The sequence below is a fragment of the Phaethon aethereus genome (assembly GCF_964289735.1).
Source record: "Phaethon aethereus genome assembly, chromosome: 23".
NCBI classification, from domain to species: Eukaryota; Metazoa; Chordata; class Aves; order Phaethontiformes; family Phaethontidae; genus Phaethon; species Phaethon aethereus.
Window position 1 is genome coordinate 190,155 of NC_138599.1, and position 26,146 is coordinate 216,300.

The 26,146-nt window shown below is 50.3% G+C and overlaps 1 protein-coding gene across 1 annotated transcript; it reads right to left on the reverse strand.

Moving 5' to 3' along the window:
• Positions 1-704: 704 nt before the first annotated feature.
• On the reverse strand, positions 705-25,821 carry USP28 (ubiquitin specific peptidase 28; the record flags this gene model as incomplete). Its single annotated transcript, XM_082010060.1, has 24 exons — positions 705-1,002; positions 2,438-2,636; positions 3,474-3,597; positions 4,703-4,782; positions 5,170-5,239; positions 5,334-5,521; positions 7,945-8,084; positions 8,634-8,837; positions 10,285-10,513; positions 10,838-10,908; positions 11,156-11,370; positions 12,081-12,260; positions 13,218-13,313; positions 13,484-13,611; positions 15,767-15,915; positions 16,302-16,378; positions 16,818-16,891; positions 17,330-17,467; positions 18,296-18,382; positions 19,276-19,438; positions 19,597-19,708; positions 20,908-21,040; positions 22,378-22,455; positions 25,783-25,821. The coding sequence occupies 24 exons, from the start codon at positions 25,819-25,821 to the stop codon at positions 827-829; spliced, it is 3,150 nt and encodes a 1,049-aa protein (XP_081866186.1). The 3' UTR covers positions 705-826.
• Between the last annotated feature and the right edge of the window lie 325 nt (positions 25,822-26,146).

A 26,146-nucleotide genomic window follows, 5' to 3' on the forward strand; every position in this document is an offset into this window, starting at 1 on the left:
GATTCTAGCCCTCGCGGTCGTCATCAACGCTAATCCGGCACTGAAAATCCACCAGAGGCGAGAAGGAAGTTTGCCTTCCGATCCGAGAGGGGAACGTCCTTCGCGGGGGTGTGACCTCCCTGCAGCAGGAAGCCATCGCTGTAGCGAGAGACCATCCTCACAGTCCCGTCCTGCCTCTTGCCGCCGCCACTACGTGCTCTCGCCTTGCTCAGCGGCAGGCTCCCGCACATTTTTTTTTTTGCCAGTTACAATACAAAAGGCAAAATGCCCGCTCGACTTGAGCGGAACACGCGGCTGCAGGCACGACTGCCCGCACGCTGGCGAGCGCGAGCCACCGTTCCCCCTCTGCTTCCTAATCACAGCACTCAAGACTCCTGCCAGCAGTAGCTTGGCAAGATCTGAACGTATCGTCTCTGGTGGCTGATCATGCAGGAAGGCGTAAATGCGTCCGACAGACCGGCGACAGCTTGTAGCCCGGCTCACCAGAGGAGCCGGTCTCTTGCTCTGCTGCCATCAGGGACCCAGGGATCTGTGTCTAGGAAGTCGCCAAAACAGACGAACAGCCACGAGAAGACGAACCTCCCGAGGCGGCCTGGGGACCCGGCGTGCCACGTTAGCGTAGTGGTTCAGGTCCTTCGTGCTACCGCTTCGCGTTTTCTCTCAAAAGTGCAATACTGCTTTTTATTTGTAGGTATTTACAAAGAACACAGCTCTGAATCCGAATCGCCCCTTCTCGTCCCTCTCCCTTTCAAACGCTGCGCGACGGGAGGACCCCGGGCGGGCGGGCTGCAGCGTGTGTACCGCGCCACGGCGGGGAGTCCGCAGTCTATTTCACAGTCACGGTCGAGGCGCCGTGAATGGACTCCATCACGGCTGCAAACCGGCTGCAGAGGTCGTAGGGGGAGTTGGGCCGGATCTTCGGGGGCTCTTTCAGAACGATGACCTCGGTGGAGCAGTCGAGGAGCCGGGGCAGCAATTCGCCCAGCTTCATCTGCAGTTCTGCTGTCAAGGGGGAGAGGATGAAACAGTCAGCGGCACTGCAACAGTAAAAGACCAGATGGCAGAGCTAAAAAGCGGCGACGCCTTTCAGAGAATCGTCCTCCGGCGCTGAAAACCGCCCGTCTCCCGCAGGCGGGGATGAGCAGCGTCTGCTGACGCAGAGGAGGCGTCGCACCGGCTGCTGGCCTGGGTCTCACTCGGTCCTCGAGTGCTGCCCACCTGCCCAGGGCTCCACGGAGAGGGGAGCTCCGCTGCCACCAGGGCTTCGACTCTTCCCAGCACGAGACGCGGTACTGGCTGGCGAGTCCGAAATAACTCCGCGTTTCAAGGCCACACTCGAATACCGACTTCGCATTTGAACGAAACGGAGCACGCGCTTTTGTAGCTGGACGTTACGGCCTGTAACGTCTCAGCCCTCGGCAGCCATCGTCTGGCCCTGGTAAAGGACCGTGCCCCAGGAGCGGACCACAGAAATGCCGCCGGGCCGCCCGTTGCAGGACGGGCACCTTTGGATGAAGGAAAGCAGGCAGAAAGGGGCGATGCCTGAGCCAGCTCACAGGAGCCAGGAGGTGCGAGTGGCCTACTTCTGTTTCTTTAAAATCATTCGTGTAAGTAAATGCCGCTGTGGCTAGCCCGAGAACGGGAAACTTGTGCAGTGGCATAAATGTACCCAGCTTTTCTTCTTTACAACAATATGCTGAGAATAAACCTCTGTGTTTTTGCCTTCGGCTCCTATGGCAAGTTCACCCTCTGCTAACGACAAAAACCCTGTAAGGACTCCCCAAACGTTCACACATGGATGGAGGGGGTCGAAACCCGTTTCTCCTAACAAAAACGACCTGAGAGGAGTTGTGGGAGCCCGATTCCAGACTGCAGAAGGAAATACAGAACAAGAACGGCTATCCACAACCGAAATGCGGCCATAAAATGACAAGCCTCTCTTCAAAATGCACAGATCCCCCGAATCTGCTCCCCCCTCCAGTCTTCCGCACCTCTGGCCGTGCTTCTGGCCACTGACAGAACCCGCTCCTCCCTCCTGAAGAGGAGCATGCCCCTGCAACTAAGCCTGCCAGCATTCGCCTGCCACCTGGGGGGAGCCCTCCGTTCAGCAAGACAAACCAAAACCAAAGCCGAAGCACACCTAGATAACGCTAAGCCCTCCTTTTGAAATCAGCCTTGCACATTTCAGGGAAGAGGAACCCTTCCTCTGCAGCTTTAGCGCAGAAGGTGATTAAATTCTTCTATAACATAAATCAGTGGCTGATTCAAACACGCTTCTCCTCTCGCAATCAGAAATACCCGAGCGTGCTACCGTGCAAACGCCAGGAGTTTAAGGAGGCGTTTTAAACGGTCCCTTAATTCCCCTCCTAGTTCCGATCTAGACACTGCCCTGCCCACAAACAGCACGAAACAGGTAACGCAGGCGGCCGTTCCCTACCGTCCATGTCTTCTCGTCCCAAATAGGAGCACCAGCGGTTTCTCATGACCTCGATGGCATCCAGGTCCTCTTTGGAGATCTCGAAGTTGTTCATGAGGTGCATGCAAGGGATGATCAGCTCGTTCAGGATGCTAATGCCCTCTGCCACGCGAGCTTCTTCACAACTTACGAACAGAGAGGCTGCCACCTCGTTCAGCTTCTAGTGGAGGAGGGAGAATGAGGGGACAGACTTGTAAAAAGCAGGCGCGGACCTCAGATCGTCAGCGTGCCGTCGGGAAAGGCAGACGGCTCAGCCCCCTTCACCGATGGCCACGCAGAGACGCGAAGACCAACAAAACCAGGCGCCAGGTTCTGGCGGCACAGCCGCCTTGAATCACAGGAATCGCACCACAGAAAACAAGCTGCTAAATGTACGTATTTATATACGTGTACGTCATTCACTATATCTATGTACAGAGTACACATAGGTTATTCGTAATTCTGGTTTTCAGGTACCAAGATCCAGACTGGCCTTTACCCAAACTCCCCGAGAGCCGTACTGCACATTCTGGCGCTTTTTCCCAGATTTCCATACTACCGCTGGTACGCGGTGACGGGCAGAAGCCACGGTAATGGGCACAAGACAGACAGTTACACCGGCCTTGGCAACCACGGAGCGTGAACGAAAATGAAATCTCGTTTTTATGCTTCCCCCTCCCTGTGGAAAAGGACATCATCTCTTGCTCAGAGAGAGAAAGCCATTAATATGAGAAATAAACATCGGGCGGGGAGGAAACAAGCCGACAGAAAACGATGCAACCACCCAGTTAACAACGCAAGCGCCGAGTTAAAGCCCAAGGGCGTGCTCAGCAGCATCCGAGCATTCTCTGACGACACGGCACGTTAATTAAGCGCGCTCCTAAAAGGGACGTGGTACGCCCCGACTCCCCGGGCGACGCACACCGAGCGGCCGGTAAGTGAGCTGCAGCACAGGAGCCGGTGTCACCCGGGCTGCTCCCTCCCCTCCTCTCGAGAACAAGAGCTGCTCAGTACAAACCAGAAGACACTTCCTTCTGTACAAGGCAATCAGCGACTCGTTCACTCCTCGGCTGGTTCCTTTCATCAGCAGCTTGGTGTTGCTTTGGTAGGCGTAGACCAGGTAGGTGAGCGACTCCTGGTACCTAGGAGAAGAGTGTCAGCCCTCCAGGGTCACAACGGCAGCGCCGCCAGTCGCGTCAGCTCAGGAATCGCTTCCCGCTCGGCCTGAATGGTCACTAGCATCAGGCCCGACAGGAAAAACTTTATTTCCTTGCCAAAGCATAAAGGAACAGATGCCCTAGGTCAAGTAACTAATGTCCCTTTTTGCCCAGCGGGCCAAAGGAGCACCTTAGGAAGAGCCATTTAAAGCCAAGCTTGCGTACAACTTGGCCCGAGCGCGAACGCCGGCGTTGACGTTTTCTGTATTGCTCCGGGACCTTTGCACTTTGAGAGAGCCCTCAAAGAAGCGCGGAGGGCAGTTTTTTTAGTTCCCTTACGTGCTTCTAGCTTCCTGGTGAGAAAACATTGCCGCTGACGGGGATTAGGTCAACTCGGGGAAGCTCCGACTTGCTCTCGCCCAGCCTCTTGTCGATTTGCCCACCCGAATTTGGCGGTTCATCATTGCTAACCAACTCAGAATTCAATTCTGTCTCCATCTGTGAACAATTTCTGAGAGCCGGCTTATTTTCCAGATTGCAAAAATCACTTTTCAAATTACAAATCTTGCATAAAATGCCACTGTCCTTCTCCACACTGCACTCCTCATGTAAAACACGGGTTCTAAAAGGAGGAAGGAGGAAAACGGGGCCCTTTTAAAACTCTTAAGAGTCTAGAGAAGTCCAGAGCATTGTGCTTACACAAAGTATAACATCCAATTCGAGACAGTTTAATTCTAATCCCGGAGTCTGAAGAGCAAAAGAAACGATGGCAGTCATCCCTGCAAGCCCATCTCTGGAAACGAGAACGTAAAGCTCTCCTCCACAGAAGGAACAACGAGGGGAAATGCCAAGAAATTGCGTCGGACACCTAGCCAGTACCTCAGCGTAATATTTAAACTGTTAACCAAGGTTGAGTGTGGCTTCAAGAAAGGGCTATTAGCAAGTCAAAAAGAAAGCCCCGTTGGCCTCAAATACCAGACTGAACGCGAACCGGCCATCGCGGGTCAGAAAGACGTTGTTCTGTCAAAGTGGCCTCTACTCCTAGGCTACAGCTTATCTTGTCCAAACACAACAATTAAAAGCAACTTACTTTCCATTCTGGTACAGCTCCAACCCCGTCAGCAGGTAAACTGACACCTTGCGAAAAAGGCTGTAGTCTTCGTGCCATCTCTGTTGAGGAGCAGCGAAGGAAGCAGAGCGTCAGCTTCACCCGCAACATGCACGCGCGCTCTTTACGTTCCTTCGCAACTCAAAAGCGTATCAGATTTTACCCTCTGGAGGGTTTAAACGTCTCTCCTAAGCAACACATCGATCAGCTGAGTCAACTGCACAGACACTCCTCAAAGCTCGGGAGATTCCCGGTGTGTGCGTTCTCCCTTCCAGCACCCTTCTGCAGACACACGCTTCAGACGGCAAGGAAGCTGCCGACAGGCGTGCCAGCGACCGCTGCGTTTGCTGGCGCGGCTCCGCGCCGCCCTCCCCGTTTCCCACGTGCTGCTTTGGACAGCACCCGTGGTGACAGTGCGAAGGACGGAAGGCAGCGCTCCGGTCCCTTACCTTGTACTCCTCCATGTCGACGTCGTCGGGACCAATTTCTCTCAGCTTTGCTCGCGCTACCTTCATAATGCTAATTGACCTGCTCCGGGTAAGCAGAGATGAGACAAATCAGAACGATGGCCCCGGCTGCCTCCAGGTGGGAAAAGCCTCGTCTCGGAATCCACGGCACAAACCTTTCATCGTAGCTGAGGTTTTTGTCTGCAAACTGCTCAAGAAGGGTCCGTTCCACCACTTGCTGGGGAGCATTGTTTTGCAGGAAGTAAACCAGCACGTGTTGCAGCCGGGCGTCGTTCTGGGGGGTCGGGGTCTCTTTGGCAAGCAGGTAGAGCCGGGAGTACTCCTCGTGGAAGGCCTGCCAACGAAACACAGGCACTAACACGTCCGCTCTTCTGCCCGTTGGGGATGCCACGGCAGCTGATAACGAAGCTTAAACCTGTCCTGTAACGATGGGGTTCCCGCGGGCGACACCCAGCCTCCGCCGCTTGGTTATATTCTAGTGGTGAGCGGAAGCCCGCGAACACCTGGAACTATAAACAAAAGGCATCCACACCGAGGCACGCCACACGCGTGACGCGTGCGCTTTTCAAAAAGATCTAAATGCCCTCCAGAGAGGGGGGCATAGAGCTGCCCTAGGCAGTTTTGGTCATCCTCTTGCAAGTGCCGAGGTTGTAAAAATCGATTGCAACACGCTTCTATCTGTAGTAAGGTGCAAGAGAGTATCCTGTGATTTATATTGCTGCAGATTAACGGCACAGGGGATTTCTCCCATGTGGCATTTTTAGTTAAATTTACCTGCCTGTAAAAATCTAACACCAGCCTCAATATTCAGCAGTGCTTATTCTTTCAAAACCCTCTGTTCAGCACCTACATTTCTCGAGGACACATTTTACAAGAGAGGTCACAGGAAGCGTGCGTGTTCAGGACCTAAAAAAAAAAACTTCACGAGCACCGCTTTATTTTCTGACGATCACACGGAGGACCTAGACAACAAATTCTGAAAGGCACGCAAAGAACGTCTACTTTTTGTTACCCAGATCGAGACAATTGCCAATACTAAAAGAATAAGCAGAATAAATAGTGAAAAGTAAAAAAAAAAAAGAAAAAAAAAAAAAAGTTGCTGTTTCTCCTGGGAGGAGGGAGTTCTTACAAGCCCTACAAATTGTCTGGAACTGAAGGACTTGTTGTCACAATAAGAGAGGAGAAACAGAAATGCAGGACTGAAAGGCCATTAACTAGAAGAAAAACTGCACGCATCGTTCCCTTCACATTCCTGATACGTCAATATAGCACAGATTCTTCATTCTGTGAAAGCAGATATCCACACTATTGGATTTAGCAAACAAATAAGATACCTTAACAAGCCCTGCTTCAGACCCATCTCGATCAAAGGTCTGGCGGGCTTTTGCAATAGCCAGGATGACACCTTGCATGGCTGGACTCAGCATCACCTACCACGAAAGCAGGAAAACAAACATAGACAAGAACAAGGAAAACGGTCACAGACAGGGAAAGAGGAGAAAGCATGGTGAAGAATGGAAAAAAACTTTCAAAAGAGAAGGTCTGAAGGAAATCGTATGAATACAGGTGGATTACGCTGGAGTAAGCCAGAGCTCTGATTTACTTGTGTACTACTTACTCCGTCTATCACATGCACTTTTCATGCAGGTTTTTTTTTTTTTTTTTTAAAGCACTTAAAGGTCCAAAGGCTGGTCACTCCAAGCCTTGAGTTTCTAAATTCAACAAGTGAGAACGTGAAGCATGCCAGCCATTACCCTCTCTGTACCCCATCCAACCTTCTTCAGCAATATAAGTAAGAGAGCAGTGCCTATGGCGGAGGAGTTCATCGTGCCAACTTCATACAAGCGTCTATTAAGGAGTAACGGTCTCGGTATTTGTGTGAAATCCAACTGCACGCGTGAAAAAGACTGAACTTCCAAAACCCTGCCCGAGTATATATGAGTGCGGTTAGAGAGTCAGAAGCAAAAAAAAAAATCAGTAGCTAGGGTACCGTAAGTTATGCTACTAGCGGTTAATATCTTTGAGGGAAGGGGCGAAACGGTAACTCAAGACAGTGAAGAGGCTTGTCAATAAATTAATACAGCTAGGCTCAATTCTGACATAGTTGCGCCAGCACGAAGACTTAAAGGAACAAGGTGCAGATCTAACGATGCAACGCTTTTACAGAGCTGCTTGTCTGACGGCATTTAGAAATGACATTACTAAACGATTTGGTCTGGCCGCCTTCACTTCCACAGCGGGAAAACGCACTTTGTAAACTGCGTCGTTTCCATGACAGACTAACGACCGCACCCAATCTTAGGAAAGCTCAAAGCCAGCTAGCTAGAAAGTTATAGGTTAATGACCGGCCGTAATTAACCCCTGCACTGGGATCTGTACCTCCTCATTATATCCGTCTGCATCGGATCTAACGGGAATCTTCCCCACGCTGGGGATTTCCACTTCAGAGACCTGTGAGCTAGTTTGGGCAGGAGACTCTGTTTTCTTAGCGTCCTGTGGTTGTTCTGCCTGAACTGTAAGAGCTGTTTCTCCCGGTTGGGCCTTCCTTGGTTCTACCTCCTTGGGCTGTGGCCAAGAAGAAAAAGAAGAAAAAGAGTAAGAAAAAAACAAAGCAAAATACAGGAAAGCAAAAGGGGACCGAGTTAAACGTGGCACAGCCACAGAATTACACAGAAATGGGAAAAGCAAAAGGTCTGTCAAGAAGAGTAATACAGAGACAAGAACGGGCCCCTTCCTGGGCCGGGGCTCAGCTCCTACCTCGCAGAGAGCTGCCTCAACGCCGTTCTTTTCATAGGCGTCGGCGGTGTTTGCAATGGCCTTGGCAGTCTGCTCCTTGGCGATCATGGCGTGTTCAGAGGACAGAGAGCGCACGCTCTGCTCGCAGACCGACGTCTGATCTGTCGGGACAGAGGGGTGGTATCAGTGAGCAGGAACTGCAAGACTTCTTCTCCTCTCTTGTGCTAAGAGGTTTTGTAGCTTGCCTATGCAAGCTTAAACAGCTGCCACATTCATCCCAGAGGGGAAGGCATTGCACCGTGCGCTTGTGCATGCCCCTTTTCAGCGGGTATGGCACACGCCATCAGAGATCGCCAAGTAACGCTTTCCCACTCCAGAGAACAGCACTTGAACATTTTCCACTCGATATTTATGGAGGTGGGGGGGGGGGGGGGGGGGAAATCCTGGAAGTGAAACGAGATTAGCCCGTTATGATTAAATGAATGGAAAACAGCATTTCTGGTGACAAGCCTGGAAGGACGCACGTGCAAAAATAGTGGAATAGCCTTCCGTATGGCCAGAACAGAGCCTCCACCAGCTGCCTTTGCTACTTCATCAACAGTTTCTCCCAGACACCTAGGAATTTATGTGAGGCTCCAACACAGTGGTATTTTTGACCGGCTGGCTGTTACTGGTTTCAACACGGTTTGCAAATTCAGACGTGGTACTACCTGGTCCTGATTCAGAGGAGAGGTCCTGCGATTCAGAAGCAGCCGAAGGCTCCATCTGAGGAATCTTGCAAGATTGCTCCTCCTCCCACTCCTCTGCCTCCTGCTCGAGTCGCCAGTTGTCCTCCTGGATGTAGTGTCTCAGCTCTGGGGACAAGGCTTCGACTTCCTTCTGAAACTGCCCAACCTCCGAGCCATCATCCTTGTCTGGAAGAAACGCGGGCCGGGCGTTTATATAACGGAAGACACAGTAGCAGGACACCACCATTAGAAACTAAACAAACACGCAGTATTACGGAAAGCCACAACCAAATTGGCCGAGGGATAAATGGGACCCCCCGCCCCCCCCCCCCCTCCAACTTTCTACTAGCTTTGTAATTTAAGACGATTCATAAGCAGAAGTGCAAAAGACAAATCTACAGAGTTATGTGAAACACAATCCCGCTTTGTTCTACCACGGGACGGCATTTATCACAGAGAAATTCCAGAAACGGTGGCTGCTGCTGCAGTAGGTCAGAAACGCGTCCTTATTCAAGGGCTGCAATCGTACAGCGAACAGTATTTAAACTGCCAACAGCCAGAAAATTCACACTTCAGCTGGAGACATCACATCTACAACACTACATAGCGTATAGTGGTAGCGAACTGCACGGATTCCATAGCGTGAGTGTCACGCTGGCATTCTCAGCACTTTTTAGACCTATTTCCATATACAGTTTCAGAACAGCACAAAGCCCAAGTAGTATCAGCTTTAGACAAGCCTTAAAATTTATCAAAAGCAAACGGCAGTTCTCTGCACCAGATATTACTTGCGCACCCATCGCAAAAGCAAAGCGTCTTTGAAAGCCAACAAAAATTGCATGAAATAGGAGGAAAAAAAAATCATGGGTTCATTTCAGAAACGGAACTGTCAGAGGAAGACGGACAATGAACAACCTCCAGATCCTCATCAGCCACATTTAGCAATGAACAGAATGACAGTTCTCCATTGTTTCTTTCTATTTATTACATCAAAATGAAGCATGCATGAAATTATTAGGTTCTTCTACAGCTGTTTGCCATGTATAGTGCCACGTGCACAATAATTTCTCCACATTAACTATTTATACGTTGGCACTGCAAACGTACTTGCAAGCCTAAGCCACCGTTACCGAGAACTCATGCGCAAGGAAAGGCTGCGTAAAAAAAGGAGCCCCTTTTAGCTTCAATATAACAGCATCACTAAAAAACAAGCCAACAAGTCAGAAATCGCGATTAAAAAAGGGGGAAATAAAGCAGGAGGCGTTTCACATGCCCTCATAAAAGAAACACTGTCATATAAACCATATAAAGAGTCGGAGTGAAAAACACCAGCAGTAGACGCGTGTTGAAAGTGGCAAATGGGGAGCTTGAACATTTATAGGCATTAATAGTACATGAAGTACTGTGCCTCATCTCAGCAGTACAGTTCTTTCTTCCGTTTTCAACCCTACCAGGGATTTAGAAAGGAATCGAGTACGGAGCAAATTATTGCACTTCTCTCTGCGGTGAAGTTTTTTGGGCCGTCGGAAGGCAACCGTGCCACAGAGAAGCTGAGGAATGTAACCATCAGGCAGGTTAGAGAGACAAGATAATACACTAACGTCTAATTAACCAGCAGTTTTGGCTCCAGTACCTGCAACAAAGCGGGACACCTTATCGCTTATGTACATCAGGCAGTAGGCACTGGCATTCTTCAAGCCTCCAAATGAATCTCTCTCCAATTCTTCCCACGACGACTCTGTCACCGAGATGTCGTTGTATTTGAGCCAGCTCTTTCGAGGCTGGTCGTATATGTAGGCCCAGTAGTGACCAGCATTTGCTTGCCCTTCATGTACCAAGACGGCGTGCAGACGATAGGGAACCTGCAAGTTCACGCGGACATAGATTTCAGACGTACTTTTAGTAAATTAAATTTGTCTGACCTCCGTACAGAAACTGCAAACACGTTCGTAGCTGTAGCCTGGTACAAGACTCTTGATACATACCGTAGATTTCCTACTGCGTGAGAACTGACCGTTAAGGGAAAAAGCAACAAGATTTTCACAAAGAATCCTTTCTCTGCTTCGTTAGAATACTGGCATTTTTTAAAATACAATAAAGCGGGCAACTTCAACTGACAGCTGCTAACAAAAACCAGTATCGGCGACATTCGTTTAGCATTCGCCTCGCGAAGCCGCGTTTCTTACCTGCTGGAGGAGAGGGTCACAGTACATTTGTTCAATGGACAGGTTGATGCTGGCAATAGACTCCTTCAGATCTGCCAAGAACATCACAAATGAGAGCAATACATAAAAGTTAAGGACTACTCAGCAGGCTATTCTGGCCCCTTTCACTTCAAAAAGTTTGAAGCCGTGCAGTAACTCTCAAATAATACACTTAACACCAGACCCGAACCGTGCACCAGATGATTATTTGTAGTTCGGGATACGTGCCGCTGAAGCAGCGGAGGGGAAATCGGGCTGGCATTCAACAGGAAAATCACATCAAATGTGTTTGGGGCCAACCTTGCACGTCTTGTTCAATCTCGTTTCTCCATCGCTGCAGACACGTCCGAACAAGGTTCAGCTCTTCCTTGGAAACCACGTGAGGAGCTGGACATTCAGACATTTCTGCCGGCGAACCGGAAGGCTGGAGCGGCGTTCTGGATTTTTGCTGCGGCGAGGGATTTGCCAAGAAGAAAGCTGCGTCTTCAGTCCTACTACCCTTCCTTTCTAGTGCGCTGCAAAGCAAAATCCAAGAGTAGTGGACAGGTTTCTCAATCTTTCTCCTGTTGGTTTTGTGTTTTTGGTTTTCGTTTTTTATTTGGGGAAAAGAATATGAAATAAACCAAAGAAAAAAATCGCTCCAGAGCCAGAGCGGGATTTCCCTTCTGGGATGGTACAAAACGTAAAGAGAACAAGTACGTTGAAACGTACTGCTTCCTTAACAGACCAAACTAAAATACAGGACAAATAAAAGCTAAGATTCTCACCGAACTCTCTAAGTACAGATCGACAATGAGCAATTCTAAAAACTCCTTCCTTTACTCCTAAGAAACTCATGTATTTACTCAGCTTAATTTAGAGTGTAAACCAACCAGGCTGGCCAGGTTTGTAATAATCCAATATCGCAGTAATTTACTGGTTGATGAAGCAAAAAAAAAATTAGCAGTCTAACCAAAAAGAGCACATAATTTACCTCAGAATTGCTGCTTAGACAAGGCGACGCTTTTGCAAAAAGGAAAAAGACTAGATGCAGCGCTATATTTACGGAAACGGAACCGAATTACGAGCGAAGTAGTGACTGACTTCTTGCACAGGCAGTCACACACTACAGCACCATGCCCACAGGTGCCCAGAAAAAGAATCCACCTTCAGAATGCAAACCGGGAGCGTTTAGCGGAAAGGCAAAGCGTCCTCCTGCGAATTCTGTTTATTTCTGCCTACTAACCCATCTGGCTGGGCAAGCACGTCCAAAACGTGAGGCTCGGCTTGGGGCTGCAGGAGCGTCGTCCGAGAGCCCTGAGCGGAAGGAACCACCGCGGCTGGCTTCGTAGCGATGAACTCGAGGACATACTGCAGCATGTCGGGCAGCGGAAAGCGGGCAGGGCCGGAGCCGAATTTCATGTACCTGCAGAAAAACGCAAGCTGTTGCGTTAACGAAGGAACGCGGCCGGTTAAACCCGAGGGGACAACAGAAGAGCAACGGGAGAAGAAAGCTCCTGGGTCAGGATGGAGACGGTTTAAGCAGCGAAGGGAGGAGGGGAAAAACCCAAGTGGTGCAAAGGGACGCAGCTCACCACCTCCCACCGGCTTGACCTTGAAAGCCCCGAGGCTGCGGGGCGCTGCTCAGCAGCGGCCGAAACACTGGCGCGCTACCTATCCGCGCCGTTCTAGTCACAAAAAAACCAAGGCGCAGCACCAAACCGGCTGCTGCGGAGACCATTCCCTCCATCCCAGCCAGACCCCCCCCCCGAGGATGCTACACCCGGGCCTAAACAGAAACGGCTTTCACGACGCCCACCAGAACCTCCCCGGGCGCAGGCACCGCCAGGGCCGCTGCGACGCCTCTCTGCCTGCCACTTCTTCCCAGAGCTGTCATTTTAAAAAGACAAACGGCAAGCGAGTTCGATGCTGATTAAAAGGACTTTTACACAAAGCACCTGGCACGTGAAATCTTCTGGTTGTCCGCAAACCAGGTCTTTCCTATCGATTTCCTTCCTTGCCCAATAAATAACGCCAAACCCCAAGCCGGAGGGGACCTCTAATCTAAAAAAAAATAACGCAGATTCTTTCTCAGGTATTACCGGGCTTCCTCACCGAAACTTGCCAAGGCAGCCAACAGTGACAACTGTGCTATTTAAAGAATTTTATTCTTGTAACAGCACCAGTAATAATCAGAAACCACCAAAGCCACCAGTTTGTTTTTAAAAACACTTCTCTGAACAAACCCGGTTCTGTTTCTCCTTGCCCTACAAGCGTCTCTTCTATCGGAAAGCTCACTTAAAAGGAAGCATTTGCACACTTCCACAGGGCACAAAAAAAAAAAAAAAAAAAAAAGAAAAAAGTGCGCTAGCTGACTACTTACCTTTCCAGTTTCTGCTGCAGAATCACCATTTTCTCCTTCAGTCTCTTCATTTCTTCTCTCTTCGTCTGAATAAGCTCTTTACTGCAGTAGAGGTACCTAAACAGAGAAACAGAGTGCCCCACCACGTGAGATTTGTTTACTTCCAACACCCACAATCTTGCGTCAACATGTCAGAACCCTTCCTTGCTCTCCCATACGAGCTTTTCAATGTCTTAAATTACAATAAAGCAACAGCTTTAAACGTACCGTGCAACAGAACAACTCACCTGTCCATATAAATAGTCTGGGGAAATTCTAGCTTGGTGTGAATTTTCTCTGGCTGTCCTAGTGACTGGTTGAACTCAAATCGGGAGAGTTCAAAGGTCAGTACTGGTGGCAGTTTTGTAAACCAGCGCTGTAACAAAAGCAGAAATGCCCCCAGAGGGCATTTGTTTTAAGATGACTGCTAAACGGCACATTTTATGCACTGATCCTAAATGATTTTAGACCGATCCTAAATGTCTGTCTGTCTGCAAACACCGAATTAGTACCTCTGCTGTTTATGGAGTGACTAGTGAGAAAGGCCAATTTTACGAGATCAAGATTTCCCCTTCCATTTTACGTTTTTACTGTGAAAAAGCCTCCTAATAGCTTCCAGAAAGTTACTTTTCATTGCCTGATGCATCCAGCCTGATGGATTAACTAACAGGTCCAGCACCGAATTTTACAAGATTGGCAGACACTACGCAAACTCTGGGTGCCAGCTAAGAGCCTCCGAGAGAGTTCTTCTCCAATGTAGATCGCATGCAACGATGAAGAACAAAACAGAAGTCCTTAAGCGGTACCCGACTCCTTATCCTCTCCCAGTCTACTCACAAACTGTTCCATTTAGGAGATTCAGAGAAGACACAGGCATTCTGTGCGTTTCGTACACCGTTCCAAAGAGCCGTGCCGAAAGAAAAATTCTCGCTTGCATTTACACTTCCCCGCTCATTCCCTTCCTGCGTTCTCACACACTTCCAGCATCCACCGCCGGAAGTTTCCTTCACCTACCTCAGCCTGGCACCACCCCGACTGCTCGCTGCTGGGCTCAGGATGAGCACGCTAAGCTCATTTTCCTTTGCAGGATTCCTGTCCGATGTCCTGCCACAATAAATCTGCCCCACACCAAAATGCAACAGCACATTTTTAGATACAAAATATTTCCAACGAAGGCAAATTTTTTTTTAATTATTTTTAAAAAACTTTGGAAGGAAATGGCCAGGTAGCAGAGCTTTTTGAGAAGCAGCCCAATCTTCAGAACAAGAGCACATAAACACAGAGAAGGAATGATTTACACACCTATTATCCCGGAGAAACGTAAGTTCTCATTAACCCCACTGATGCTTTGAGCTTCAGTACACTCACCCACGTTCTCCAAAGACAAAATGCACCTTATTCTCTATGTCCCCTACCATGCAGTCCTCTAGCCACGACATCCTAGGGAGTGGAATTAAGATGCACAGTTTTTCCAGTCAGATTTCCTAGACATAAAGCCAGAGCCTTTTCCTTCTACCTGTACGAAGAACAATTAAAACACCTCCACGATCAGTCCAATTTCCCTTATTTTTCGGAAAAGGATGCGGAGGAACTAAAAAGCTTGGACTGAGAAGAACCTGCCCGATTAGCTCCCTACGTCCTTTTGCCTCTGGCACCACACCAGTTTCACCTACACCTGCTTGTCAAGCCATGTGCACAGCTTCAGGCCGGAACTCGGAAAACCAGAAACAAACATCTGAGTCCGGAGTCGGACAGGGCTTACCTGCCCGAGACTCCATTGCTCCTTTGCTACTTTAAACACATTTTTCAGATGCTCTCGCAGAACTGAAATACCTTTCCCTGCCCCCCTACGCCAGTCACCTTTGCAAATTTCTTGATCTTACTGCCCAGCCTTTCTCTAAGCTAACTCCTCAGCTGCACTTAGGCGTGTAGGATGCCGAACGTAATGGTGCTCCTTCACTTCCTACTTTGCTGCAGCTAAATATTTTATGATTGGTTTGTGATTTGTGAGATTTAAAAAAAAAAAAAAAAAAAAAAAAAAATCAGCACAGTAGAAGAGAAGAGTGAAAATGAGAAGAAAAAAAAACACACACTGTAATAGGGAGAAAGATACAAATTCCAAAAGGCATACCATGGAGTTAAGCACTGTACTTTTACCCTCCGAAAATATGGAGGCAGTGGTTCTCCCCCTACTCAGGTACAGGTAGGCTTCAACAGAAAGAGAGAGACTTTATCACACTTGCATCAGAAGCAGATGTTTACCTTTTTAATTTAAAGCAAACTCCTCAAACGGGTTACATAGGACAACGCATCTTTACAAATAAGCCAAGGCTTAGCGTCTCATCACGTAACGCCAACATACATTTCCGCGAGATTCCAGGTATCCCGAAAACATTTTGTGTTCAATTCTTAAGGAACATTTACAATTGCTATTTAAAGTTATCAGAATATACTGAGACACCCCTGCGCTCTATGTGTTGCATTTTTATGCAGCAGGCAACCCAAAGTTCAACAAAAACCGTAAGACTAACCTCCTGTCCATACTTCACTGACTGAGATGCTGTCGCCTGATCCATCTCTCCCTCCACCATGGCTCCTTCCAAGCACTCATTCAAGTTTCGATAACCATTTACCTGAAGGGGATACTGACCGAAGGTTTCGATCTTGGAAAAAGTATTGCCTGGGTGATGGGAACGACACAAAAACCATGAACTAACTTAAGAGAAGGAGCAACGCCGGTTACCTCGAAGGGTTTGCTGTCAGCACCAGTCGGAGGCGTTCGTTACTTGCAAGAACCGAACCGCCTATAGCTGTACCCACGTCTGTCAGGGTAAGCCTCCTCATAAACAAGTGCTTTCAATACGTGTGCGCTTGCGAGTATTTGATGTTTTTGGAAGACAGACTTTATGAACGTTACAGCCAATTTTATCCAGAAGACTATTTGCAAGTTTAAAGAACTAGGCAATTGCATCAGGCACGTGCAACAAATCCTGCGTCGTTGACACTGCGATAAATCAAAACACTCAAAGGAGTTAAAAAGCGAATCTAACCAAACCCTTCACTCACCCTCATGGACACCCTCAGTCAAGAAAGTCCCGTAGAAAAGCTGTACCATCGGGTTTTCAGATTTGTCCCCAGGACTCCTGTTTCAGCAAGAAAAAGCACACATTCACTTGCAGCTGTAGGCTGCAAAAAAGCCCCAAGTCACACTCTAAGCCTTTGCTTGGGAATCTTCCTACAGCCAGACGTAAAGTTTTCTATCCCAGCACAAAATACAGAGGAAGCTTCCCATCTGTTTTCACACTCAAAAGCACATTATAACACTTGTACTGGCAAGAAGAAAAAACAAACAAGCAAACAAGTTAAGGCACTACCTTTTGAAATGCAGTGCCAAAACCCCAGATCTTTCATGTACACCAGTTCTGTTGCATTCCCCTAAAAAGCTTATTCGGTCTTATTTACTCAGCACTGAATAGAGTCCTACGCTTATGTACAGGAAACGTAGGTATAACACTTCATAAGTGTCTGAAATCTGTTTCTCCTCAGTGTCAGGTCAAACCCCCGAGATGACAAACAACTCACTTGAGGTTCACGGCGAGCTGGAACGCATCCTCCAGCCAGTCCAGTAGTTTATGTGTAAATTCACTCACATCTTGCTGGAAGAGAGACGAGAGTCGAGAGTCAAATGTTATACCAGCCAGAAAGCGTTTTCACGGTCTACCGGCTTCACAAACCTAGTGGAATACAACCCGACTGGTACTGCTGTACCTACCCAGCGGAAAGAAGTGTGAAACCGAAGTGCTGGGCTGATTTAGACCGATAATGAACGCTCTGCTCATCTGAAAACTAGATCGGAGGAAATGACTGTGATCGCTACCCAACCACCCAGATGGCACTGGGTAGAGCGCCGTTACGCTGGCTGTTTAATTAGCGAGCACGTACATTTCGCCTAAATGACACAGGGACAGCTGCTTGTCGGTTGACAAACATGGGAAGAGGCCTCGGAAAGTAATAGCAGGATGAAGCTAAACAGGATTGCCGCGGCTGCAAGCGCTGTTCCGAAGAAAGCAAAAGGCTTTTTAACGCGGTTTTACCTGCTGTTCTTCAGCGGATCTAAACGCATCCCTCAGGAGTTCCAGTGCTGCAGAAGGGTCTACAAACTTACGACGTGTCCCCAGCATTAAAGCAAACAGACACTGAAGTTCTTGCATGAATGCAATATTTCTTTTTCCCTGCATTGCAAAAAGAAGAAAAGCCAAACCCTTCCTGCAACTCCGAAAAAGCAGCATCTTAAAACAAAGTGCTACAGGATACAGCACGCACATACCTTAAGGGGTACGCTAACAACCAAGGAAAGAGGTGACATTAAAAAGGACAAAAGCAGAGAGAGACATGCAGTGTCATTTCTTGGAAGCAATCCGGTCTCCCAATGGATGCACGGGACCAAAAAACGTAACCGAAACAAAACCTTTAGAGAACAGGGTGCCAGAAGTAATAACTGCTAAAGCAGAAGGCAAAACCTGGTGAATTTATTAATTTATTCTGTCTGCACTTTGGGTTTTTTAGAGCACACGTGAAAGCAAGTAAAGCAAAGTCTCTTAAAGGGCGGTGGCCACAGGCTACAATGCTATAACAAGCCAAGGGTAATTCTACGTATGCCTTTTTCTCTAAATATTTTCTAAGCACCTTCTGCTGACCGCGCTCAGAAGGTACGGGGGCTAGAGGGACCTTCAGACTGCCTCAGATACCAGCTCTTCCAGGGCGCACGCGAACAAACGAGCGATCTGGAGCTACCAAAGAAGTTTTACGGGACAAATTTCTCCCCGCACCGCAGTGAGAAGCTGCAGAGGAAAGCTTTTACGAGAAGCGTCAGATTTGTTCCTACAGTCGGAAAAGGATTTCCCAGATTTGTCTTTAACGTAGCCTGACAATTTGAAAGCCAGTAACACAGGCGCAGGAGTCTCAGGTGGCCCCAAATTAAATCTGCTCGGAGAAAGAGCAGAACAGTATACCACGAAAGAGGGAAACGTTACAGCTTCCTTCACTCGACGAAAACTTACAGCGCGACTACGGCAACTTTCAAGCACGTTTTGCGGGAGGGAGTACCCGAGGACCAGCCTCCGAAATTCTGGCAACTGGAACAGAGACTGAAAGCAAAGGAGAGGTAAAGACCAGTCAGCGTCTGCAAAAATTTGACGCGCTGCAATTTGATGCCCTGTTTGACGCTCTTTTTTTACTGGATAGCTTTTTTGTTAGCTTCTAACTCTTTGATGGCGCTGTGTTACGAAATGAACATTTCCGAAGCGAGCAGTCTAGGTGCCGGACCAGCACATTCGTACCCACCAAAGAACAAAATCTCACCCGGCCAATTCCGGGATGCCCGTAACCATTTCGGGAAAGAGTATATTCTATTCTGCACAGGCAAGCTTCGAAAAAGCACCCAGGAACAAGTCACAGTGAGAAAGGAGCCCATTTCAAGCTTTCTTACTTCCTCTCAAAGCCAGTGACAGAGGACTGATTAACGTCTATCTGCTGATGCGAAATGGTTAGAAGAGGCGAATCTGCTCAGTTCCACTTACTGTTGTCTCTTCTCGGTTAGGTTACCACTAACAACATATGCTGCCTAGTTTCTTATTCGTTCAAGCATCGATACCGGTGTATTCCATTAACTGGAATATGATACGCCGTGTATTATGGAGCCAACAACAACTGCAGTAAAATTAAATTATCAGTTCACTTTGCCAGTCAAGCTTCTGTCATTCAGCAGGCACCAAAAAAACCTCCTGCGTACAGATTATACGTATCTGTATCTATTTTTACCCGAAGTCTATTTAACCGCCCTTTGGCTCTTTCCGTGCACACCCAGAATAAATCACAATCGGATCACAGAGAAACGGGAGTCTCATCTGAGCACGGTCACATTCGCTCATCTGCATACGATGACCACTTCACGGAGCTGTTGCGTATTTAATTCTAACCGAAACACGTTTGGACTCCTGAGACCGCGGCAACTCCGGAAGAACTTTTATTATCAGATTACCTGTATGACAGCACTAAACCAACAAGTATTTCCGATATTTTTCATTCCCACGGGCCAGTCGCCCACTCTTCGCCAGTCATTCTGCTTGGGGTTCTCTCCCCAGACTTCACAGCGTTTCCTTTTGGAGCGATTCTTGTTTTCAGCAGAATGCGCCTCCTGCGGTCTGTCACAAAAGATGCACACCATGTCGTGAAACACCCTCTCACAAAGGTTCTCGAGAAAACTACGGGAATCGCGCTCCCCTCTGTTTTGCAGTTATCAGCTGAAGAATCCACTTACGATACCCGGGGAAAACCACGGCCCATTTACAGACCCACTGACCTTTCAGCAGCATCTCTGTCTGCAGCCTGAGCTTTTGGCGATTCCAGCGGTCTGAAGGCGTCGGCTGCGTGGAGGTCGTCTCTGTTGTTGGGGGTAAGTGCAGTAGTAACATCTGGAAGCGGAGGCAGCATTCTGATCAGTTTTCCACCAGCAGCAGGCAAACGCTTTCTTTAAAAGGAATTTCTAGAAAACGTTACACCTCACAAACATGATTCTTCAATTGACAAAGCAGTAATTTTCTAGCTCAAGTTTTAAATGCAAATCCTCGTAGTTTGGAACGTGCTAAGGAACCCAAAAAGCCATTGAGTGGGCTGGATGAGGAGAACAGGCCAGACCATGCAGCTGTGTACAGCCCAGAATTCCTCACAGCCAAATTCAGAGCGTGAGGGAACATTTCAAACCTCTTGAAATAATGGAACGCGAACATCAGCTGCCGCTTAATACGTGTTGTGCCTTGACATCAGCATTGACAACTGACACTGCTTCGAGAGAGAAAGGGTTTCAATAAAATTGGCACAATCACACAGAATCGCCTTCCTTCACTCCGGTCAGGATGCTCAGCTACGAGTCATTTCATGTACTAGCTAGGCAGGAAAGAAGGAGAAAGGGAAGTGAGTAGTTCTGGAAGAGGTGGAAGCCTTACACAGTGGAACAAAGGGCAGCCGCACTGTTCCGGGTGTTGCTTCAAAGCTCCCAACACAGATTTTTGTCCCTGTGAACCTGTCCGCTGGTAAACACACTTGGGAAAACTCCGGTTAATAGATGTGCCATTAGCAAAAAGATTTAAAGAAACTCTTCTCGGCTACCTCAGGCTACAAGGAGGCTTTTTACACCGAAAGGCAGCAAACGGACATCTCACTTTTGCTGATCCCTGTAACATTTATAAAAACGTTTCTCAGGTAGTCAAACTGCTGGCTCAAACAACGTTTCAGGTTTCCGTGCAAATACAGTACCAAACACGAAATCTGCGTGCTCTGACAGCAGACGCTGTAGAAAGAAACATACGATCCCTGAAAGGGGTTCAGTTCTCTTTTTGGAGCTTTCCAGGTTGTCTGCGTTGGCCGAGACCAACTTTAAAACGGCAATAGCTTTGTAACTCTGACGGGTCACCGGCAAACGCTATTAAACCACAACTCGGTCCCCTTCCGTCCAGACGCGGCTCTCCTAGTGGCGAGTACTGGCAAAATCAGATCGGGGCCGGGCAGGAGCCAGAGGGATTCACAGGTAGAAGCAGGGAGGACCGATACTTCCCCTTTCGGCTCAGCCCAAAACACGTGGAACCGTAAGGACGGGTAGAGATGGAGGACTTACTTTGTGGCAGCTGTTTGCCCACAGCGCTCCCTTCCCAAGCGGATGGCTCTGCAGCAGCCGCGTCCTGAGCCGGCTCGTGAGCGTGCTCCTCCGTCAGGAAGGTGACGGCTTCCATGAGGTCTCCATTAGCAGCCTAGCAGAACGATAGAGGGAAAAATCCATAGTGCCGGGGTTACTTTGTCTACGTTTGCACGACATTTAATGCATCCGTGCTAGAGATAGGCACACTGCCACCAACTCGGCTTTCTCGAGCCGCAGGGCAGAGCTATCTGTTGGTGACAAGCAGTAGTAAAAAATGAAAGTAACAAAGGCTTGAATTTCTCTGTCAGAAAGCACTTTGGCTTTCTTACTAGGGCAATATAGACTCCATTAGCTAATTTCATTTCCCTCGCAAGAGACTCGAGCGGTCGCAGGAGGTCTGAAGCGCGACAGGGCGCTTTGCCACCGGGAGAGACTCACGGGAATCAAACTCCCCATGCATCTCAAGACGTTTGTCTTCTACTCGGCTAGGGCTTTCTTCAGACCATCACCACGGGCTAAACTCCTTTAAATTTATTCTAACGCTTTCTGGACGTTACTTCTCAATGAAACGCTGAAGGATTTTTTTTAAACAAACCTCTTTGCCTATTTTCAGCACAGCCCGCAACCTGCTGCTACATCTCAAGAGGATGGACAGCGCCTGATGATTCCAGACTGGTGTGGTTGCAGCCGGTTTAACGCTACAATTTCTAAATACCGAGACATGCACTACGAGGAGGAATCTTTCCAGGTAAACGTTGCTCCTCCCGAGGGCCTGAGATTCCTGCGTCCCTTCACTTTGGGGCAAAGGTGACTGGTCTGGTGATGGACAAGACAACGACCAGCCACAAACCTACCGATGTTATTGCAGCTGCCCAGAACTCCTGAGGCAGCTTACACGGAGAAAAACCTCCTCTGACCCACTAAATTTGTGTTTACCATAATGCGCGGATAACAGCCCCGTAGGAGGAAAACTTCCACGAAATGTTTACAATGGTTTAGCACAGCACGCGCTGCCACAGCACAGATTTTGAAGGTCTACTGTTAGAAAAACGAAGGGTTCTCGAGTTAGCGTGGGGCTTTTGTTTCAGATTTGGATGAGTACACACGAAGCCCAGAACCGCACGCTCCCCGCCGACCCCAAAAAACGCTGGCCTCATGTACCCGTTTGCCTCGGGGGTACGCCTGAAGGAAGCACGAGCGAGGGGCAGAAAAGCGGTGGAGGACCTACCCTTCACCTCAGACAGGAACCCAAGGATCCCACAGAGCGCACACCGTGTTTCACAGGCCACACACTGACTATTTTAGCGAGGACTAGCTCGTTATCAGCCCACAGACGTGCCAGCGAACATCCGATCCGTGCGTTATGTTTCGAGAGAGCCTGAACTCGCCCGACTTTTGGGACAAATTCAGAGGTCTCCTCTCCACGAAACAGCAACAACAGGCACAAACCTTTAGAGCCGCGTGAAGGAAAGCCGAATCTTGAATTCCTGTGATCTCTTTCAGCTGGTTTAAAAGCATTTGGCAATCCTACGTGCAAGAAATAAAGAAAGCTCGTGTGAAAAGGTGACCGGGACAGACATCAAGCTGTTTCTGCAAGGCGTGCCGAGGGCTCACCGGCGTATTGCTTCTTTCTTTCTTTTTTACTGACAGACGGAGACAAAAACCCAGTCACGCTTACCTGATGGTAATACCGACACCAGCTTCAACATGGCACTCTATTTTTCCCCCCCTAAAATTACAGACTAATGTTCAATCCGCCGTAAGCTCGCGAGCAGGCCCGAGAGGAAACGCCATCCCCGCTGTCGGATGCGCCGTACCTGCGGTGGGAAGGGGCACCCCCTCCCCCAGACAGCAGCGGCATGTGCAGCGGGACATATAAGGAGGCTGCGTGTTCCCAGGGGATCGGCGAGGGGCTATTTTAAGTCTGGCCGCACATGCCATTTGTGCACGTCATTTCTCACTGACAATAAGGTGTCAGAATAAGGGCCTGGAGAGGCGGCTCACGCTTCTCCTTCCCCCACCACACTGGCAACTCGAAGTCTGGCGAGATACTTGCTCTAGGCTCTGAGCCACCGCCAACAACCTCTTCTTTGACTGGTTCAACCACCTGGGGGGGGGGGGGGGGGGGAAGACTACCGAAATACTCTTTACCAGACTTATGAAATCTCTGCAGCCTTGGCTTACCACAGGAATGGCCAACTGCGCCCACCAAGCCACGAATAACTTCAGTCAGCCAGCTATCAGGAGAGGCGGCTCTCTACAAGGAGCCCCTTCCAGCGGCGAGCCCTGATGCCGGGGGTCTCACCCACCCACCCTTCGTGGCCGCAGCTCAGCTGCCGTCGCCACAGTCTGGCGCTGTGAGATACGGCTGCGTAACGCCGGCATTGCCCGTAGTATGGGAAGGACGTTACAACGGGAAAAGCAGCCGGGACGGTATCGCGTAGGCCTGATTTATAACGGCTATCTAGGGTCCCGCTGTCAGCACAGTCCAATGAATCCCATCTTCTTAAGATCACACGTTTAATTAATCTTAACCGCAGCGCTGCAGACGAATAAATTCAAGTTTCTACTTACTCTCGTCATTGGGAAAAAAATTAAGGCGCTTCCACGCCACTGGAGCGCAAGTTCCACCCAGTGAGTAAGTCAGTCAACTACTTTTTTTGAGCCATCCGCCCATACCGCCGACGGATGCTACTCCACGCGCAAATATTGTAAAGATAGCACGCATCCGTATCGGTGGTTAAAACAAAACAAAACAAAATCCTAGCTTTTTTTTAACAGGAATTGCCCTGACAAGTCATTCGTGACAGTCCCACCCAAAATACTACTTCTGCTCAGCTCTTACAAGAAAAAGGGCACGTGTGCGGGCGCACACCCCCCTCCCGACCCGTCCCGCGCGCTCTTCTCGTCCTCCCTGAGAAAAGCCGAGGCGCGCTGGAAAGCCTCAGGCCCAGCCAGCCGCACCATGAGGAACGGCACGATAAGGAGCCAAGGGTACGAGGCTCAGGACGGGCATGCTTTCACAAAGGCAAACCACTTATATCATGTTGCTAATTTTGCTACCTTACCGAGCGGCGTGCTTGCCGGCTAACCCCACCTACCGCTGCAGGGCGTATTTTTCCCTTGGAGAAGAAAAGCCCACGCTAATAAACCGCGTTACAATAAGGAAATCCGAGGCAGGACAGGGCATGAGTTTCAGGGGTTTTTCTGCCTCACCAAAAGGAGGACTCACAAAGGCTGCCAGAACCATAAAAAGCTAATTACCGACCCGCCGCTCTAAGTTACCACTTAATATTCTAATGATTTCCAGCGCAATTTTGTGCAGCCTTTGAGACGAAAGCTTTGTGTTAACAGCGGAGAGCTTATCCCGTACAACAAGTTTCGAGAGGCTTGCGGCTGACTGGCAGCCCACAAAAGCCAGCGGGAACCACGCTCCGTGCAACAAATTTGTTAAGTTTTTGGGGAAGGCGGGCGGTTTTGTTGCTATAACTAGTCTGGTTGATTGCTTTTTGAGGTTACGCGCCGTGGTGCTTTAAAACAAGCTCCAGAGCTGGTAATTAACACCAGCATGCTGCCGCTATTAATACGTACCGCACTTGAAAAACCAAACCAAATCAAAGTCCTACCTGCCGGAAAAATAACAACCCAAAGCAAAATGCTATTAGTATTAAATTACAGCAACAGCAGATGAGTACAAAACCAAGAGGTTGAGAGGAAGGAGGGTACTGGAGATAAAAATTCCCCGTCGGCCAGCGAGCGACGCAAGCGGAAGGTTTTGCCGCTGTCCTGGCTCTGACGCGACTCGCCACGCTCAGTAGCGGTTTGTTTTGACGAGAAGCTGCAAGCGGGGAAGGGTGCAAGCGCGATGCAGGAGCTCAAGGGGGTTCCAGAAACAACAGCGCGCGAGGGGGAGGAAGGCGGCGGCCGCGCCGAGGAGGCACGCAGAGCCACGGCCTTCGGGCGCCGCGCCTCAGCTGCGCTTTTTTATCACGGCGGGAAAGCGGATACGAAGAGGGCTAAAAGCCCCCAGGCGGCTGCAGGAACAATGCCCGCGTTCCTCAGCGAGGCTTTCACAAACCGATACCCTTCAGGGGAAGAAGCGGCGGCCGGCGAACTCTTCCTCCGTCGAGGCACCGGCCTGACGTCGTCCCCGCGCCATGGGCGAAGTCGCGGCCACACAAACATCGTTTCTAAGGGCCGATACCCTCTTCCCGCCCACGCCTGTAACGCTGGCCTCGCCGCCCGCGTTCCTCTCGCGTGCCGAGAGCGCACAGACGCTACAGGAAGGCGCAGACACCCGCCTAAGTCCGGGACGCGCCGGCGCGCGCAGCGACCCGGCGAGCCGGGAGCGCGGCGGCGGGGCGGCGAGCCACGCGTCCTTTCCAGCGCCCGGGCCCCGGCCCGCTCGGTGACAATTTATGCGCAGCCCCCAAGTTTAAAAGCGACAGCTTCTGTTAAACGGGGATGCGAAGGCGCCGGTTTCGCGAGCGGGGAAGGAGAAAACGAAAGGAGCCCACGCCGCGCGACGCCCGCTAAAGGCTCTGAAGGCAAACGAGGCGCCGAGCCCCGCGAGGCTGCCTTAAACGAAAACGGCCGGAACACCACGCCCGCTGCCGGCCGCGAACCCCGGCGGAGCGGTGCCTGCCCGCACCGAGGGGGGCCCCGGGCCCCGGGCGGGGGCGGGCCGCGAAGGCCCGAGGGGAAGCGGGGCCGCGAAGGCCTGAGGAGCCGAGGCGGGAGGGCCGAGCCGGCAGCGGCGGCAGCCCCGGAGCCGCGCCGGCGGCAGCAGCCCGCCCTCCCCGCCCCACCGCCCCCTCCCCGCACCCTCCGTCGCCCCGCGGGGCTCACCGCGCCGCCGCCGCCGCCGCCCGGGGCCTGCAGCTCGGCCGTCATGCCGGCGGGGAGCGGGGCCGCGCCGCCCGGCAGCGCGCATGCGCGGCCGCCCCGGTTCCGGCCCCGCCGCCCGGCGGGGGCCGCCGGCGCGGCCCCGGGGCGGCCGGGCCGCCGTCTGCCGGTTGCCGGGCCAAAATGCCCTTTCCCGGCTGGGCGGGCATCTCCCGCCGTGCCTTTTCCCCGGGGCAGCCACGGAGCATCCCTTGCCTTTTGTTTTGGAACGGGGCGGGGGGGGGGGGCCCGGGGGGGCGCGGCCCTTCCCGGCATCGTTTCGGCTCCCACGTTCTCCCGGGAGCTCCGGCAAAAACGTTGCGGTTCGGGAATT